The sequence below is a fragment of the Anabrus simplex genome, chromosome 10, assembly GCF_040414725.1.
Source record: "Anabrus simplex isolate iqAnaSimp1 chromosome 10, ASM4041472v1, whole genome shotgun sequence".
NCBI classification, from domain to species: Eukaryota; Metazoa; Arthropoda; class Insecta; order Orthoptera; family Tettigoniidae; genus Anabrus; species Anabrus simplex.
In genome coordinates, this window is record NC_090274.1 from 71,048,160 (window position 1) to 71,068,757 (window position 20,598).

Below are 20,598 nucleotides of genomic sequence, written 5' to 3' on the forward strand. Positions count from 1 at the left end.
TGTTGTTGATGGATTTTGTATTGAAGTTAATGCACTTTTGGAATCAGAGAATATTATGAATGAGTTATTGTAGCTTGCTTTTGAAATATGAATCATGGCCTGTTTAAGAGCATACAGTTCACTTGTAAACACTGAAAAGATCTGGTAATCTGTATAGCTTACCATAGTCTTTATATTTGACTGCACAACCATTTCTCTCATTGAATTTTGATCCATCAGTATAAATTGCACTATATGAGTATCTATTACAAATTTAATTAAATAAATGTTGGAATTTTGCTGTGTCAGTTTGAGCTTTAAGATTGTTGTTCAATTCCCAGTTGACTGGAGGCAAATGAGTTGCCCATGGAGGGGTATCTAGTGAGTTGTGTGGAAATAAAATGGGTGGAAGGCTGAGGTTTATTTCTTTGAGAAGATTGGATATTCTGATGTTAAAGGGTTGGGGTTGAGATCCAGTTAGTTTTCCTTTATGTCTCTTTGAAATTAGGTGTTTTTTCAAGTGTTGGTTACTTGTACCAGCTATCTTCAGTGCGTATGTCAAACTCAGCTGTTTACGTCTGATTTCAAGTGGTGGTTCGTTGGCTTCAATCTCTATACTAGCTATGGGGCTGGTGCGGTGGGCTCCTAGGGCAATTCGAAGAGCTGAAGATTGGATGGTATCAAGGATCTTAAGAGTAGATGGTCTGGCAGAACAATATACTATACTGCCATAATCCAGTTTGGCTCATTGTGGCTCTGTATGTCTTCATTAGGACATTGTAGTCTGCTCCCCAGTTTTTTGCTGAGAGAATTTTCATATTCATTCTTCTTTGACACTCGTCTTTAAAATTTTTAAGGTATGGGGTCCAGGTGAGCTTTTTATCAAATACAAGTCCTAGAATTTTAATAGTTTTAACTGATTCAATTTTATGGTCTTCCATATATAATTCAGGGTTAGCGATAGTATGTTTATTTTTGGAGAAGAGAATACATTTGGTTTTAGTTTTAGAAAATTTGAATCCTGTGGTTTTAGTCCAGTTTTGAATATTTACAATTGATTCTTGTAATAGGAGTCGAGTCGTAATGTTTTTCCCTGGGCAGAAGATAATCAAATCGTCAGCAAACAGGCAACACTTAACTGGTGAGTGGATGTTAGAGACTATACCATTAATTGCCACAAGAAACAGTGTTACACTGATAACTGATCCTTGTGGGACTCCATTGTTGATTACTACTTCCTTTGACAGCATTCCATTTACTCTAACTTGAATTCGGCGCATTTGGAGAAAATTATAAATGAAATATACGGTATTTCCAGATATATTATGTGTCATTAGAACTTTGATTACATAGTCTTTCCATACCATGTCATATGCCTTATTAATATCTAAACTGAATGCTATTAGGTGTTGGTTATTGAGAAACTCTTCCTGTATTTCAGATTCCAGACTTATCAAAGTGTCTGTTGTGGAGTGTGTTTTACGGAACCCGTTTTGCACATTACTGAAGAAATTTATGTGCTCCAGATACCAGCGTAATCTTTTGTTGACTATTTTCTCCATGAGTTTACACATCGCATTAGTTAAAGCAATAGGGCTATAATTTTCTGCAATTGAGTTGTCTTTCCCTGGTTTGGGTATTGGAACTACAATGGCATTTCGCCATTGGTCAGGAAATGTCTTAGAGCTCCATATGTGGTTGAAAATGGCCAGAAGATCATTTATTGCACTTAGTGGAAGCTGTTTTAGAAATTCATAAGGGACCGTATCTGGGCCAGGACTAGATTTGCCACATTTGTCAAGTTCAGTAATTATTTCCTGCAGTTGAAAAGCATCGTTTAGATTATAGTTAGGGCCAGAGATAGCTTTCCTTAGATCAACGGATTCACTGAATTTCTTTGTATGGAGAAATTCGGGATCATAATTTTTGTCACTAGAGATCTCGGCAAATGTGTCAGCTAATTTATCAGCGATGTTTTGAGGTTTGTTTATGAAGGTTCTATCAGAGTTTCTGAGGGAAGTAATGTAGAAGTGATTATATTTGCCATTTATTCTTTGAAGTTTATTCCACATTTCCTTTTGTGGGGTTTGGGAACTTAGCGAGGAGACAAATGATAGCCATGAATTCTTTTTGCTGAGTTTAATTTCTTTTCGAGCGATTGCTCTATATTTCTGAAATTGGGCTTTATTTTCAGGTGTGGGTTTTCTTTTGTTAAAGGTAGAAAGCATGATTCTTATTCTTAATAGCCTCCTTACAAGTGTCATTCCACCAAGGTACTGTTTTCTTAAAGGAATTTGAGGTTACTTTTGGAACACTCATGTCTGCAGATTTAACAAGAACTTCTGTGAAATCTTGAACAATGATATTTATGTGCTTAGAAGGGAAATCATTTGGAGGGGTTAAGTCTTTTAAGTGATTGACTGTGTGCCTAAATTTTGTCCAATCTGCCTTATTTAAGTTCCATTTAGAGTTGTTAATAAATGAGCTGACAGAAGAATTTTCATTATTGATTAGTATCAGGAAGTGGTCACTATTTCCTTGGAGTGTTGAATAAACAGACCAGTTGAAAAGGGTTGCTACGTCCGGTGTGCAGATGGTTAGGTCTATACTACTACAGGTGCCGTGGGCTATGTCAAAGCGAGTTGGAGCAGTAGAGTTCATTAGAATTAAATCAAATTCATCAAGTATCTTTTCTATCTCTTTTCCTCTTGCATCAGAACTATGGCTACCCCATAACGTGTTGTGGCTGTTGAAGTCGCCCACTAGGATGAATGGTTTAGGTAGTTGGTGGATAAGGTTTCGTAGATCGTCACCTTGAAACAAATAACTGTTTGGAATATAAACATTGCAGATACATAGAGAAGGTGGTAGATGGACTGAAATTGCTACAGCTTCCAAATTAGTGTTAACAGTAATTTCTTTGGCATAGATATTGTTTTTGATATAAGTAGCTACTCCTCCACTCGTATGATTCACAGTTCTATTTTTGTGGTAGACACTAGAGTCTTAGATTGGCAGCAAAGTCGTTCTGAAAGTTTGTTTCTTGGAGATAGATAACAGATGGTTGGTGTTTGTTTATTAGGAGTTGTAGATATTCTAACTGTGATCGATAACTGTTAAGATTCCATTGGAGTAACGTTGCCATAATAATGATCAAAAGCAGAACGAGGTTTATCTCCATTGTTATACTGGGAAGGAATTGTCGTCGCTGGAATAGTGTGGCGTTACATTGATATGCGTTGGGTCTTCACTTTGACTGGCGGATTTCAGTAGTTTTTACTATTCGAGTGCTTTTGTTTTTTATGCTTTTATCGGTATAGTAAGGATAGTTTTTGAAGGGCTTTAGCAAGACCTAAGTCTTGTGTGTAGTTTGAAGCAATTTCTGATATGTCCTTGGCACCAACTGTATTTTCAAAGAAGGACTGGAGCTGTAGGTAGCTGAGGGGGAATATTGATGGGTCGGCTTCCAAAACTTGTTTTACTGGCAGGAGCATATCACTTATTGATTTTTGCGTGTCTGTCTTGGGTTTCTTGGAAGTGTGATTTGTCTTACGGTTTTCTATTTGTTCAGGAGAGGCCAGTATGGATTTGTTGCCATCAGGAGGATTTGGATTAGTTGTTTCACTGCTAGCTAGTGAAATTGGCCTTTTACATCCAGGAAAATTCACTGTTGTAGGGGTGGCGTGTGTTTCCATAGGTGCTGCAATTTCTCTCTCAATTTGAATTCTGGAGGAGGGAGGATCATTACAGACTTGGCTAAGTGCTAAGTCAGGGTTGGTCATTGAAGCGGCTTCTTGAGTAGGCCTATCTTTTGGGAGTGAGCTAGAAGAGCTAGAAGTACCGATGTCTGTTTTGGGGTCTTCGACCTGTGACTTTTGTGAAATCTCTTGAAGCTGAGGAAAATTATTGGAAGAGGATTCATCTTTTGGAAGTGATACGTTGTTAGGACAATCTTAGGCCAGATGTCCTTCGGTATGTCAAAGAAAACAAGTGGGTGAGTCGGATGATAGGTAAATCCAGTAGTTTGTACCATCGTATTCGAGATGAAGGGATTCGGGGAGTTTATCAAAGTCTTCATTTTGAATGTACATTTGTCTTCGAAAGCTTAAAATGTGGGAGAATCCTGGAATTGACAAACCTGCTCTGATTGGGGTAATCCTAGACATGAATTTCACACCGAGTTTTAACAATTCCTCTTCAATAACATAGTTTGGGATCACAGGACAGACGTTGGATAATATAATACGCTTGTTTTTTGTTAGAAGGGGTCGTATTTCCAGTGATACATTGTTTATTAAGATCTTAGGGTTTGTCAATATCAGATCTTCGACATTTTTCTTACTAGAGAGAAAGATGCATATCCTTCTGTTCGATATACGTGAAACAAACCGAATGTTGCTAGGGGTTGTAAGTTTACCTATAGCTAGCACATAATCCTTGATACTGATCCCGTCATGAGATTCGATTACAATAGCTTGTTCTTAGGAGGGGTACGACTGTATTGCAGCAGAATAGCTTAACCTTGAATTACGTTCGTTACTAGGCCTACTTATGACGGTTGTCATTTGGTTACCTGATGCACTGTTAGGATGTGGAGGGTTATTTACGGTGTTATTATTATTATTTGTTGGCTTGTATGGTGTCTGTTGAGGAAAAATGATTTTTTCATTCATTGAATTCGATAAATGCCGACCTCGGGTGGCCATTTTGAGTGGGTCAACAAAGGGTTTTCGGTTATCTCTATAGTTCTTCACTTCACACAAGGACCACGGAAATAATGTCAGGTATCTTACAAGAATGTAGTAGGTGATCTAAATATTTACTTCTGATCACTCCTTACACTAATGTAACGATTACGAACATCTATTAAATACCAAAACTTGAGCAAGGTATTTACTCGCGAACATCAGTCACTGCCTTCTCGATCCGTGTGCAAGGTTTTGTTTGTGTGTTTACCTTTGAAAATTTATTTTAAACTAGAAGAAAATGGGTGTTTCATATATTGCGAATTTTAGAAATGTGGTTTTTTAAAATCATTAATGGTTAAGTCGGAAAGTATGAAAAACAAACTTTACTTTTCCAAAATGTTGATCGACTGATACTAGATACATAAATTGTCTAACACTTATGAGCATGTTACAGTATTCTGTGTAATATGGCGTGCTGCGTATGTCCCTTTTCTCTATCTAAGTGTGCTTAAATTTGTTTAAAATATAAATATACAATGCGTAAATGAATGGCCTGGCATTTAGGGAAAAACACTTGGCACTTCTAGAGTTCAGGAAATATAAAAATACCATATTAGACAAAACTTATCTTTACATAACTGTATAAAACTTCAGAGATTGCTCTCAATACTATTGGTAAAAGCTGAATAGTGTGTTGTGTGGAACTCTTAAGCAATTTCCACTTGGCCAAGTATCACAGTGTTGCTTTCAATTTTGCAACTCTATCTTGTAAAACAAGTGGTCATTATTTTCAAGCAAGCCAGTGAATCTGCATCATTCTTAGAACATTAAACTATGCTTTCGAATTTTCTGCAGAAAGTTCTTGCATTAGTCTGGGAGGCTTCAATTCTCTCTTACAATTCCCACTTTCTTTCGTCAACACCGTCAATTCGCAACTGATCTCTTGAACGTCGTCTCAACAAAGGTCTTATAACATCACACAGAGGTCCAACAGACATTATGAAAGACCATCAAAATTGGCCTATACTGAAAAACAGAGAATGTAAAGGGACAAATTATCTTAGCAATTTCATTATCAGTGAGAACTCGCAAAGGGGAATACCATTAAGTGTGATCTAGGTTTTAGCGACTATTCCTTTCTTAAGACTGGCAACATAAGGCATGGTTTGTATCTGCTGCACTGCTTTGTCAAAAGCGCTGACTGAAGAAAACTTGTCAGTTTTGTACCTTTCTTGACTATAAGGAGAGTACGAGCGAATATTGTACTATGGGCTGCTCTCCTAAACCCATCCTGTCCAAGGATATGATCAGCGCTAACTCATCCATTGTACTTTTAGTACCAAGGGTGTTGTCAAGGGGGAGAAGAGAGAAGTTTAGTAACTTTCGTATATGCCGATGTGTAATAATGGGCCAGCTAGGATCACACACTCCCAAAGTTTCAATTTTTGTAACTGAACAAGAAAACTATCTTCAAAATTCCTATCTCTACTCTCATAAGCACTCTTGTCAGAAATGCAACAGGCATATTTCTTGCTAAGTTATGTGCCTAACTGGCATCTTATTTTAGACTCTTCATTCCCTGGGTCCACATATCAGGACCACATTTTACAATTTTATTTTACTTCCTGGGCACAAGATTTCAACAACTGAGACTCAGAGTCCTCTTCTGTGGACTTTTCAGTACCCATTTTGAGCTCTAGACGGCACCACAGCAAATCTACACAAAGCTGCGTTATTCTTTGCCAACTTGTGTTCGGCAAAAACTGTAAAATTGTGCAGAGAGCTGACTGCCTTTCAAGTAAGTGGAAATAAATTCAATTAGAGCTTAGTACTTGGATTCAGAAATTGTTTTATTTGTAAAGAAAGCTTGAAGGATAGCAGAGATGATAATTGTAGTATTGTTAGTGGTTTTTTTTTTTTGCTAGTGGCTTTACGTCGCACCAACACAGATAGGTCTTATGGCAATGATGGGATAGGAAAGACCTAGGAGTTGTAAGGAAGCAGCCGTGGCCTTAAGGTACAGCCCCAGCATTTGGCTGGTGTGAAAATGGGAAACCACAGAAAACCACCTTCAGAGCTGCCGACAGTAGGATTCGAATCCACTAACTTCCGGATGCAAGCTCACAGCCACATGCCTCTAACCGCACGGCCAACTCGCCCGCTACAGTGTTTAGTACAACATTAACGTGTATGGTCCACATGTAGACCTCTGATCTCAATTGAGATTGTGTTTTATCTATAAGTTACGTATTTTCTTTCCGCGAATATGATTTTAACTGACAAAGAACTGTTAAAAATGGTGATGCTGAGTTATCAGAAAATGAACATACGCAGAAAATTCTTTTGAAATCACGAAGTGAAAAACCTTGAAATATTTCTGGAGTTTTTGTGACATTGTTGCCTCGTGTGCAGTGTTAGTTAAATATTTACTATTGTATATGGTTACATTTGCAAAATCACTGTACTCCAATTGTCATTAACATAAGTCTGTTATTGAACATGATACTGTGTCGAACTGGATGTAAGAATTTTCCCCCTTATGAGATTGGAAAATAATTTGTTTTCCAAAGATTGTTTGGAATTTGCAACATATCATAAAAAATCCTTTATTGTGTTCTTTTCAACACATTTAATTGCATATGCTTGGAAAATAAAGATTTTTCATTTTTTCACTAATGGCAATATTTATTCCTTTCATCACAAATCACTCCCGGCGTTCACATATGTGGACCGTTCATTCCAAGTTTGCTCCAAGTTCGCTGCCCAGGATTATTTTTATATATGAATTTGTGTTTGATATGAGCCTAGGGACCTAAAAAACCAAAGTTATTTTTTCTGATCTTGCAGTCTCACACAGGACTCAAGAGGTTACGGCCTACGACTGCCTGTTTCTTGTAGCCTCATGCCAGGAAGCGCATGTTGGTGACAAAACTACTTATGGAGATTTCCGTACAGAAAGTAAGGTAACGGGTTCACTATTGAAAACAACCTACAGAATGTGAGGACAGTGGTGCTTTTATGTTAACACACACACACACTAAATGAGCTGTTAAAAGCAACAATCATGTCGAAATCACTTTAGATATGTTCACAAAATAAAATGCACCAAACCATGAGACAAATGTTATCAATACACATCAACATAGAACATGTTTAAATGAGACATTCCAATTTAAAAAAAATAAAAAGTCATCTACATGGACACACACTAAAGACTACTCTGCACTTTTCAGACAATTGGTTGAAGAATAGCAGACCATTTCCACAATCTCTATACTATGAAGTTATTTATAACTAAACATGGCTGTGCATAGTCAACTGTGTTGCATTATTTGTTGTAATAAATATATTTTCCCAACATCATTAATGAATTATGGATATATATTCTGGAAAAGGTGATGAAATATTTGATAAAGCAAAATGTTTCAAGGCCACCACTATAGAATCAGTAGCCAATTAACAATTTGGCTACATCTACACTAGCTTCTAGCAAAAGAATTTCATATCAGGTGCAATAGATCAAAGTCCTAGACACATGAAAGATATACGTACAATGATTAGGGCCAAGATCTGAGGAAATATGCCTGCCTCAGAAATGCAGGAACTAATTCAAAACATACTTTGATTCTGCTAAGCTAACGTAAGAATGTATTTTTTCCTCTTTGTTAAGACCAAAAACTGAAGAACTAAAGACTGCACCATATTGTAGCAAGATTCATAATGATGGAAATGTTATTACTACGACTTGAAAGGGGATTAACCTTTGGTGTGTTGTGAAAGGATAAGAGCTGTAAAATTAATGCTAAATGACCTAAAATCATACCCTCAACTCTGAAAACCTAAGTAGTCAACATAAAAACTGAACAAATACTTACTATTTCTTGTTTCGCCTGTGGCCACTTCTGCCAGATACCTGTAGTAATCGCCCTTCATTTTCAAATAAAACACTTTGCTTTCGGCATTACTGGCTTTAGGTATCAGGTATTTGTCTAAAAGACCCTGAAAAGAGAGAAAATAATAATAATAATAATAATAATAATAATAATAATAAATGTTAGGACATTAATACAATAAAGAGATCAATGTGTAATCAGAATAATGTTAAGATAAAAGAATACTTCATACATACATGAAACTCAGCGTCTGAGTTTCTTTGTGCCCGAGTAACTTAAGGGCCTCTGAACGTATTTTATGCGATTTTTTGTCACCAAAAGAAGTTTTCATGTATGAAAATTGAACTGTGAAGGGAAACTGAACAATAATTTTTTTCGAAATAACCCGACGAAAATTAAACTCCGCGATATATTTTTCGGGTTACGCTGCCTAGACTTAAAGATATTCACAAACTGTAAGCGTGAGCATGAAAGTACTGCAAAATAATGTGCGCGGACTATATCCTTATCTTTAGATGGCAGTGGAAATTGCTTTAAGAGGAAGAAATTGGCAACGTACTTCAAACAATAAGAAAAAAAGCAGTCTGACACTTTGAAAAACGAATCTACCAAATAAAGACCAGGGCCACAAAGGGCGTGAAAATGAGATTCCCTAGACCTCAAACCTAATACTATCGTGGTCAGAAAATAAAGAGTTGACCAAGGGAAGTCAGATAAGACATGAAAGTGAAGTGCCTGGCACAAGTGGAAGCAATGTCAGAACTCTGCCAAGGGCCTCGTCGTGGCCAACCCACACTCCCCACGGGACTTCCTTCAGTCTCCTCTTACGACAGACAGGGGATACCGCGATGATATTCTACACTAATTTTAAAAATCAATTGCCGTGCGTTAGTCTTGCTAAAACTCGAAAATGGCTCGACCGATTTGAATATTGTATTTTTTCACCTCAATACTGGGGTAGTTTAGGAAGAAAACATTGCGAAAAAAAAAATCATGAAAAAAATCGAAAATGGTACTTTGCCTCAACAGATGGCATTCGTGGTACAATACCAAACAGCTGCATCATGTACAATTTTTATTCATTCCATGCGGTTGTGTGAAATTTATTTCATTTCAAATTGTTTTCGTAAAAAAAGAAAATCATAGTGGATTTGAGAATGCATTTAAGCGAATTTAATTACATTTTGCAGACATTCATTTCCATCAGCCATTCTATCACGATAAATTGACTTTGCAGGCCTAGACATAACCACAAATTTCAACATTGTAAAGTTCTCAAGTTAGATTTGTGACTGAAAACAATTTCCAGTCATTTTAAAGTGTTCATTACAATAACAAAATTCCGTGTCGTTTTACAGTGTTCATTACGATCCCAAGAAGAGAACGAGCTGACAGTCGACGTCAGCCAAATGCGCGGCGAGCTACGTCACGTGCAAACCGCACTCATGACCAATGAACGACGGATAATGAACATAGTCGTATTGGCATGTACGATTCACGTTCAAGAGCGACTGAAAATGAACAAGTGAATACATTCGGAATGGAACGAGCGGCATCCCATTACGATCAGGAAATAGATTACGGAGGGTACAGAAGAGTACCAATTTTAGTAATGTCAGTAGATTGTCCGCATTGTAAGACGTTGACATTCAGCGGTGAGCCTCCTGGGTTGTCTTGTGCCAGCGGAAAAGTTAAATTGCCGCAAGTGGTCCCGCCACCACAGCCATTACGCTCATTAGTTTTTGGAATGGGAAGTGATTCTCATTTTCCAAGCCATCATCCAAAAATACGACAACTGTTTCCAAACAACGTCCGGCGCAACGCATATTGTACAGGACAATTTCATATTTGACAAAATCAGGGCGGATGAAATCGATTCAATCTCAGCCGAAATCGCGGATGAAGTTGTTGATCCGCAATTATTGTATGCAATGGTGGCAGAATATGATCCATGGACCTTGGAGTTGTCAACAACGACTCTCCCTGTATGATCGATGGTAAGTGTTCCAAGCGATACCCGAGAGACATAATTGCCGTCACCATCACAGGCAATTAGGGATACCCATTGAATCGTCGGCGATCGCTTGCGGACAATCGTTGAATTGTGCCAGATTCGCCGATATCGTCCAAGGATTTTGCGACTCACATCAATATAGAATACTAAAACACCGTCCAGTCGATCAATTCATATGCAAATGTGAACAAAGGCAGCGATATGGCACTTTTCGCTGAGACAGACAAATTCAAACATCGAAGTATCGCTGTCAGCAGCAACGAGGCGATTTGGCGCATCTGCTCCTTTCTGATTCACGAAAGACACCGTACAACTGTACATTTGGCAGAACATCTAGAAAAGGGACGAGTGTATTTTAATTCAGAGAACGCAGCGGACAGAGCGGCACAGCCACCGTCGACAACACTGACAAACTTCTTCCTGGTTTGTCAAGCAGATTCTTACGTTCGCACTTTGCTGTATGCTGAAATACCACGCTACTACACACGGAATGCATCATCGAAATCGTTTCAGCGTCGGACACAAGGAACGCAAGTTGAACATCCAAATGCATTTACCTCAGACGATCAGTGTCGCATCTACAATGTGCATCCAAATAACAAAGAATGTTACTATATTCGATTGTTGTTGAATGTTCGTGGTCCAACGTAGTTTCAACAACTGAGAACCGTTCATTGGCATCTGTGCACGACTCGTACAGTTACTCGACAACGATTCACTCGAAGATTCCGTCATAACTTCATCACCGGACCAAATCTGTGATTACCATATCCACACGTTTCCCTTCGAATACCAACCATTTGTGGGTCAAATATAAGAACATGTCCGAAGATTTTTTGCATCGTGTGCGTCGGCAAACTTTATATCCAACATTAAAAATTACTACAGAAATTAAAGACACTGATCATTATATAAGACATGTGTTTGATGGCGAATAAAGTGTTGTCGAATTTGGGCATATCACCCAATCATCCAATGCACGACGCATTTAACCACGAGTTACACAAAAAACAATACGACACCGAAGCAGTTCGTACAAATGTTTCGCTACTGAAACAAAAGACTGCGTACACTGTAAGTGGTAAAAATTTACCTCCTGGATGCTCCCGGAGGGACTAGAAAAACATTCCTAATTTCATTTCTTTTGGCGAAGATTCTATCATAGAATGAAGTGGTCCTAGCATTGGCTTCATCTGGAATAGCAGCGGCTTTGTTAGCAGGCGGACGAAATTGCAACTGAACATTCAAATCAACGACACACCAGCTTGCAACATCGCCAAAAACAGCGCAATAGCAAAGATTCCACAGATATGCAAACTGATTGTTTGGGACGAATGCACGATGGCCCACAAGGTCACTGGAGACGCTGGACAGAATGTTGAAAGATCTTCGTGAGAATCAAAACATTCGGTGGAGCCACGATTCTGTTGTCCGGTGATTTTAGTCAGGCACTTTCAAATATTCAAAAATCAACTGTACCTGACGAACTAAACGCGTGCTTAAAATCAAATTTGTGGCGGCATGTGAAGACACTCCGATTGAAGACTAAGATGAGAAGTGTTTTTGCAACAAGATTGAAATGCAGATGTGTTTTCAAAGCAATTGTTGGACACTGGTAATGGGAAAATCGCAGTTGACATATCGACCGGTTTCATCACATTCTGTCAATTGACCGAATCAAAGGAGGAGCTCGCTCGGCGCGTTTTTCCCAACGTAGCGCAGAACTACAAAAACCATAATTGGCTGAGCGAACGAGCCATACTAGCAGAGAAAAACAAAGATGTATATGATCTCAACGCGCCCATTCAACATGTCATTCCGGGACAGTTTTCCTTCAACTTGGTTAACACAGTTAACTAGTATGCGGTAAACTATCGCAGAATTTTTTAATTCACTGGGACTGCCTGGATTTCAACCTCACATTTGCAATTGAAAGTAGGCTCAGTCATGTTGCATAACATCAATCAACCTAGACTAAGCAATGGAACGAGACTGGTTGTGAAAAAAGCTTATGAACAGAGTCATCGAGGCGACGATTATCAAGGGAAAGTACAAAGGAGAGGATCTTGACACCGCGCATCCCGACGATTTCAATGGACGTGCGATTTGATTTTAAACTGTTGCAATTCCCCGTGCGTCTAGCCTTCGCGATGACAAATCAAAGGGTCAGTCGTTGGAAGTTTGAAGAATTAACCTTGAGTTTCCGTGCTTCGAGCATGTTGCGTGTTCGCGTTTCGGAAAACCATCTTTATTTACGCGCTGGAAAACTTAGCTAACCAGAAAGCTTTGCACTGAACGTTAAACTGCATTTATCTTTTATGTAAATAAGACAGTGAAGTCATTTCAATTACGTATTTGAGCACCTTCAAATACCACCGGACTGAGCCAGGATCGAACCTGCCAACTTGGGGTCAGAAGGCCAGCGCCTCAACCGTCTGAACCACTCAACCCGGCAGAGAAAGTGAAATCTGTCTGCAAACAAATAAGCGTAGAAAATCTCCAGGACGAGGAATTAGAAGTACATGGATATGAATAGTGAGAAGTTTCGAACAATAGACAGTAAGCAGGTTCAGGATATAGAAAGTGAATGTGTGGTGTACAGGGATGCTGTAGTAGAAACAGCAAAGGAATGCCTAGGAACAACTGTGTGTAAAGATGGGCCAAGGAGAACAGCTTGTAAGCGTCAAAAGAAGGCTTATCAGAAATGGCTCCAAACAAGGGCTGAAGCAGACAGGGATTTGTACGTAAATGAAAGAAACAGAGCGAAACAGTTGTTGAATCCAAAAAGTCGTGGGAAGATTTTGGTAATAAGCTGGAAAGGCTAGGTCAAGCAGCAGGGAAACCTTTCTGGACAGTAATAAAGAATCTTAGGAAGCGAGGGAAAAAGGAAATGAACAGTGTTTTGAGTAATTCAGGTGAACTCTTAATAGATCCCAGGGAATCACTATAGAGGTGGAGGGAATATTTTAAATATCTTCTCAATGTAAAAGGAAATCATCCTGGTGGTGTTGCGAACAGTCAAGCTCAGGAGGAGGAAAATGGTGAAATTACGCTTGAGGAAGTGGAAAGGATGGTAAATAAACTCCATTGCCATAAAGCAGCAGGAAGAGATAAAATTAGACCAGAAATGGTGAAGTATAGTGGGAAGGCAGGGATGAATTCATAGAGTAGTAAGATTAGCATGGAGTGTTGGTAAGGTACCTTCAGATTGGACAAAAGCAGTAATTGCACCTATCTATAAGCAAGGGAACAGGAAGGATTGCAACAACTATCGAGGTATCATTGATTAGTATAGCAGGCAAAGTATTCACTGGCATCTTGGAAGGGACGGTGCGATCAGTCGTTGAGAGGAAGTTTGATGAAAACCAGTGTGGTTTCAAGACCACAGAGAGGCTGTCAGGATCACACTTTCAGTATGCGCGAGATAATTGAAAAATGCTACGATAGGAAAAGGCAGTTGTGTATGTTTCGTAGATCTAGAGAAAGCATATGACAGGGTACAGAGGGAAAAGGTGTTCGTTATACTGGGGGACTATGGAGTTAGAGGTAGATTATTAAAATCAAAGGCATTTATGTTGACAATTGGGCTTCGGTGAGAATTTATGGTAGAAAGTTCTTGGTTCAGGGTACTTACAGGGGTTAGACAAGGCTGTAATCTTTCACTTTTGCTGTTCGTAGTTTACATGGATCATCTGCTGAAAGGTATAAAATGGCAGGGATTCAGTTAGGTGGAAATGTAGTAAGCAGTCTGGCCTATGCTGATGACTTGGTCTCAATGGCAGATTGTGCCGAAAGCCTGCAGTCTAAAATCTTGGAACTTGAAAATAGGTGCAGTGAGTATGGTATGAAAATTAGCCTCTCGGAGACTAAATTGATGTCAGTAGGTCAGAAATTCAACAGAATTGAATGTCACGTTGGTGATACAAAGCTAGAACAGGTCGATAATTTTAAGTATTTAGGTTGTGTGTTCTTCCAGGATGGTAATATAGTAAGCGAGATTGAATCAAGGTGTAGTAAAGCTAATGCAGTGAGCTCGCAGTTGCGATCAGCAGTATTCTGTAAGAAGGAAGTCAGCTCCCAGACGAAACTACATATATCGGTCTGTTTTCAGACCAACTTTGCTTTACGGGAACGAAAGCTGGGTGGACTCAGGATATCTTATTCATAAGTTAGAAGTAACCGACATGAAAGTAGCGAGAATCATAGCCGGTAAAACATGTGGGAACAATGGCAGGAGGGTACTCGGAACGAGGAGATAAAGGCTAAGTTAGGAATGAATTCTATGGCGTCAGTGGTGGGATCATGTGAAGCAAATGGAGGATAGGTTACCTAGGAGAATAATGGACTCTGCTAAGGAGGGTAAGAAGTAAAGGTAGACCAAGACGACGATGGTTAGACTCGGTTTCTAACGATTTAAAGATAAGAGGTATAGAACTAAATGAGGCCACAACACTAGTTGCAAATTGAGGATTGTGGCGACGTTTAGTAAATTCAGAGGCTTGCAGACTGAACGCTGAAAGGCATAACAGTCTATAATGATAATGTATGTATGTAATGTTGAAATCAAGGTGGTTAATGAGTGATCAGAACCAAGTTTTCACCAGGATTCAAGCCAGAGACAAGCAGGCTGCCCAAAAAACCGGGAGAACCCTGGCAATGGCCGCCCAGTTCTTGCTCCGATTGCTTGCATCATCTGTGAATAGGTCAATTCATCATGTCACATGGAAACACCTTTTCCTAACATAACAATTGTAGGCTGAACAAATGTACACTCAACCGCACAACAATTTGCCGTCGCTGAAGGTTACTTTCTTTCAAATTAGTATTTCTTTGGAGGCCACTTTCAGAGACAATATTGAAAGAAAAAAAAAACCCTTCGAATGAGGCTTACAAAGTTTGATGATTCTTATAATCCATCGAATACATTCCGGAAACCAAGTCCAAGAATGAAAGACGACGCAGCCGATGTTCATCCAAGACATCTTCCCATGTGAAAGTCATTATATGAGCAGGTTTCTACTGCCTAGTCCAATCTGTATAATGTCCATATTCTGCACCACAACACAGCGAGTCCTACTCATTAATAAAAGGACGTTACGGAACACTCACCAATCTACAACACTGCTGTATAGTTCAGCCCGAAGGCTGGTTGGGTCTTCCAGATAACCTAGGTGTCACAGAGATGGTGTACTAGAGAAGTCAGGTATTTTCCCGATGCTTTCCCTGATGACACAGAATCGGGTATATGTACATCATGCCCACTGAAACGCTTCACCGAGCAAGTTAGCAGTGCGGTTGGGTAGCGCAGCTGTGAGTTTGCGTTCGGGGATAGCGAGTTCGAACCCCACCGTCGGCAGTCCTGAAGATGGTTTTCCCATTTTCACTCCAGGCAAATGCTGGAGTTGTACCTTAACGAAGGCCACGGCCGCTTGCTACCCACTCCTATAGCATCGTCGCCGTAAGACCTACTAGCAAATTTTAATTTAAAAAATTTAAAAACGTTCACATCAACCAACCCTATGAAGAACATTCACACCATTCATCACAAACCGACTGTGTTGGGAATGGCAATCGGGCCCACATAGCCATTTCATTTTCAGTTTGAAATGACAGGCCGAACCGAGACAGTTCTACCTGTACCAGCTCCACGCCACACATACAGATCGAAATATCTAGTTTTCTTTAGTCCGCCGTGTAATCTGGTTGGGTGTACAGTATATGTGCACACGTTTATCGTGGTGAAAATGCCATCAGATGAATTACTTGGATATGCAACGACTGCATATGTCTTAAAGAGATGAGACACTACGCCCAGTGTGGATTGTTGCAAGAGCTACAAGTGAACCCAAAAAATGGCACAATTGTTTACGTATGGGTGAACCCACGGTTTTTATTTTTATTTTACTTCACTTTCCACAGCGAAAGGAGATCTCTGAACTCTCCAGTAATTCAGGTGAGTTTCTTGACCATACAGCCATGACTGCAAAGCTGGAGAAAGATATACAGGTAGGCCAATTTTACCTCCACGCGGAAACTAGACCGAATGGAGTATTTGGCCGGCCGTGATTCGCCCGTACACGTCCCTTTCACCCGTCAGGCGCCACATCAAAGTTGGAACTGACGAAATTCTCACTGTCCAACAGTCCAAACGACTGGCTGGCCACACCGTGCACGTAGGTCTTCAACTGTTCAAGTCGATCGGAATGCGAAACTGTACATGTAATATTACTCATACCCGAGTCACTTTCATTAGATACTAACCAAACTGGCGAAATCCTTAGGGTGAAGTGAAAATATACTATTAGAGACACGTTCTCGTAGGGGCTCTGAACCTGCGAGAGTGGAGACGAGACCACGGAGACCTCAGCCGAGTCTCCCATAACTTCAGCTCGTGTCAGGCTATTCACTCACCTTCCTCATCCGAGCTTCACAAAAGCCAATTCTTCAGGCTCAGCTTGCAGAAGATTTTCGAGAGCTAGGTGAATATTCACAAGTTTTATGGACCTTCACTTTCTTCTCGAATTATGATACGAAGTATCTTGACCTTAAAGAGTAATTATGGGATATGGAGCAAGTTACTACAGTCAAGCAAGTGGTAGTGAGAATAGATTGTAGAACGAGCCTTAGTAACAGGATAGACAAGGTTGCAATCTTACATTTGTTACTTAAGAGCACACGTTTCATTTACCGAAAAGTATACAGTGGCAGGAAGACATTCAATTAGGTGGAAATTCAAACAGTTTAGCCGGTGTCAATGACCAAGTCTTAAGGGCAAGTCTGCAATCTTGGAGTTAGAACAGTTGCAACCAGTATACGAAAACTGGCATTTCCAAGATTGAAGTGATGCCAGCATATACGACTAATAGGACAATGCCAGGTAGAGAATACCAAATCGTAGCAGGTGGACCATTTCACGTTCTTCGGATGTGTATTTGCCCACGATGGCAACGTAGGAAGTGGAACAAAATCAAGATGAAACAAAGCTAATGCAGCGAACTCGCAGCTGCGAACAACTGTATTTTGTAAGGAATAAGTCAGCTCTCGAACGAAACTCCTTTTTTCGCTACGTTTTCAGACACTTAGCTGTATGGGAGTGAAAAAGCTAGGTGATGCAGATGCTTTGTTAATTCACAGAGTTGCGAACTAAGTGTTGAAAGGCATAACAGTCTACAACGTACGAATGTTATTTGTATATATGTATGGCCGGACTGAGTAGCTCAGACGGTTGAGGCACTGGCAGGCTCGATCCTGGCTCAGTCCGGTGGTATTTGAAGGTGATCAAATACGTCAGCCCCGTGTCGATAGATTCACTGGCACGTAAAAGAACTCCTGTGGGACAATTCTGGCACCTCGGCGTCTCCGAAAACCGTAAAAGTAGTTCGTGGGAAGTAAATCCAATAACATTGCGTATTTAAGTATTTGCGTATGTTATACAGCTGGCCCTCAATTTGATCTAATGGAAGAAATATGACCGATAAAATAATATTGTTACGACTTTAACACGTGAAGGGCGCTGGCATTCAGTACCATTAACCCTAGAACAACAACGTGGGGTCGTGGGCGACCCGCCTGATTACTAAACCGATTCTGCCCATGCGCCTCCATGATCAAGGAAGCTGATGCTTCCAGTACCTTCAGTGCTTGACACGTTCTTGAAACGAGTGGTTGCATTATTTTCTCCCGCTATTTATATTCAAAATTATAGGCTCTTGGGTCGCATATGACCCCACGTTGTGAGTTGTGTAAAGTATTCGTCTGTGCAGAACTGTTTGTAGTGGAGTGTTTTATTGGTAAAGTTATCAAACAATGGCACTGTACAAAGACTTTGTTGCTATTTGTTTTACGTCGCACCGACATAGGTCTTATGGCGACGATGGGACAGGAAAGGCCTAGGAATGGGAAGGAAGCGGCCGTGGCCGTAAGGTTCAGCCCCAGCACTTGCCTGATGTGCAAATGGGAAACCACGGAAAACCATCTACAGGGCTGCCGACAGTGGGGTTCGAACTCACTATCTCCCAGAAAAAACTCACAGCTGCGCGCTCCTAACCGCACAACCAACTCGCCCGGTGGAATAAAGACTGGTAAAATACGGAAAATGATCAAACGCTCAGTTTTCCTGAAAAATCTTGCCCTAGGACTATGTGAAGAGCATATGAAGACTACAATGATAAACAAGAGGCTTCCAAGACAACTCAGAAATGACATTCACAAAGTATTTGGTTATGAGGAGGAGCACAGTGACGTTACTGCGCCAACTAGGTGACGACCTGGACGATGTGCCTCTGTCCTGGAACCAGGGACCGAAAAGGTGTAGCAACTTGCTGTTCCTGCTCTAAAAACCTATGTGTAGAACATAGGAATAATGTCTGAATAATGGCAAACCGTAAGATAGTAATTACTCACCGTGGAAAATGTCGAACATCAAAACCAAGAAAAAGAACACTTGATATCAAGATACGTACATCATTGTGTGGTAATACAGTTAATTACTTTATCTGAACTTAACTTGCAAAAAATATAAGTGATTTGTTTATTTTAAGGTAAATATTGCAAAGATATAAACAGTAAGGCACTAAATATTCACGTAGACAAGTGCTTAATATTAAAAAAAAACCCACGCACTTTTAATCAAATTGTTTTGTAAACAATATTTCTTGACATTTTTGTAATTTTTTTTTATGTTTTGAACTGAATATACTCAAATGTAGATCATTTCCTTATTTCAAGTAGAATAAATGTTATTCAATGCCTAAATAATTTGTTCAAATATAGGGTCGTGGGTGACCCCACGTTGTGATTCTAGTTCCAAGAAATGAACGTTGTGGTGCTAGGGTTGAGAGAGTGCATGAATCCCGGCGACAAAGTTACGAGGAAAACGTCGTGAAGAGTTCACTTTAGATATGGCAATATCAATCAAAAATGGGCTTGCCAAAACAAAGGAGAGGAAAACTTAACACCAAGAGGAATGGCAGAAGCTGACTCACCCGTATTCCCTGCATGACTCACCGGCGACTGCCGCTAACTGCACATGTAACAGCCACGACACCTTTCGGTATGCAGGTCAGCAATATTAGATTTACGTCCCACCTACTACTTTCACGGTTTTACGGAGACGTTGACGTACCGCAATTTGGCCCCGCAGTTCTCTTACGTGCTAGTAAATCTACTGACACGGGGCTGAGTTATTTGCGTACCTTCAAACACTACCGGACTGAGCGGGATAGAACCCCCTAAGTTAGGGCCATAAGGCCTGCGCTTCAAACGTCTGAGCCACTCAGCCTGGCAGTGCAGATCATTTGTCTATCGAGGGGCCCAGAAATGTGGAGAACATGTAAGGGAAACTGCCAGTCTTTATATACATCTTATGCCTTTCAGCGTTCAGTCTGCGAGCCACTGAATTAAATAAACGTCTCCAAACCTTATATTTTCTTGCACACTTCTTTCTCATACAACCAAATATTAGAAGTAAGAACTTTCCCTCACACAGTTTGGGCATGAGGGTGAAGTAACTACTTCCCTTAGGACGTTATGGATATGTTTAAGATAATGAAAGTATACTACCAAATCAAATTTCAAATACCAGAGGACTACGCACTTGTTCCTACGGACCTATGTCGAAGTATAAAACTTAAAAGAAAAAATGGCCGAACTTCTAAGAAATGGACGACAGCTTAATAGTTTTACCAATCACGTTATTCCATCATAGGATCGCAATATCCACAAACTGAAGTAGGGGACCCAGTCGTCCATTGCCCAGTCATACCGCTGATTCATCAATGCTATGTTGCTTGTCATCACTGCGTAACGACTAAATTTAACAGAAGGAGCGCATTCACGTAACTCAAGTTCCAGTGCATTGTGCAACCTCCCGCAAGAATTTATACGGACTAAAAAGCCGAATTTAAAAAAGGCCGGTTGAAAACATGTATATATGTTTAGTCCTCAGCCCGAAGGCTGGTTGGATCCTCAACAGTTCCGCCATCAGCTGTCAGATAGCCTAGGCATCACTGAAGAGACGTACTAG

At 40.0% G+C, this 20,598-nt stretch overlaps 1 protein-coding gene across 3 annotated transcripts in view; it reads right to left on the reverse strand.

Moving 5' to 3' along the window:
• 14-3-3zeta (tyrosine 3-monooxygenase/tryptophan 5-monooxygenase activation protein zeta) overlaps positions 1-20,598 on the reverse strand; it is a 200,880-nt gene that overhangs the window by 32,809 nt on the left and 147,473 nt on the right. For all 3 annotated transcript variants that reach the window (XM_067154176.2, XM_067154177.2, XM_067154175.2), the window contains one exon: positions 8,543-8,666. In XM_067154176.2, coding sequence (XP_067010277.1) covers positions 8,543-8,666 — 124 coding nt within the window. The remainder of the gene's footprint in view (positions 1-8,542; positions 8,667-20,598) is intronic.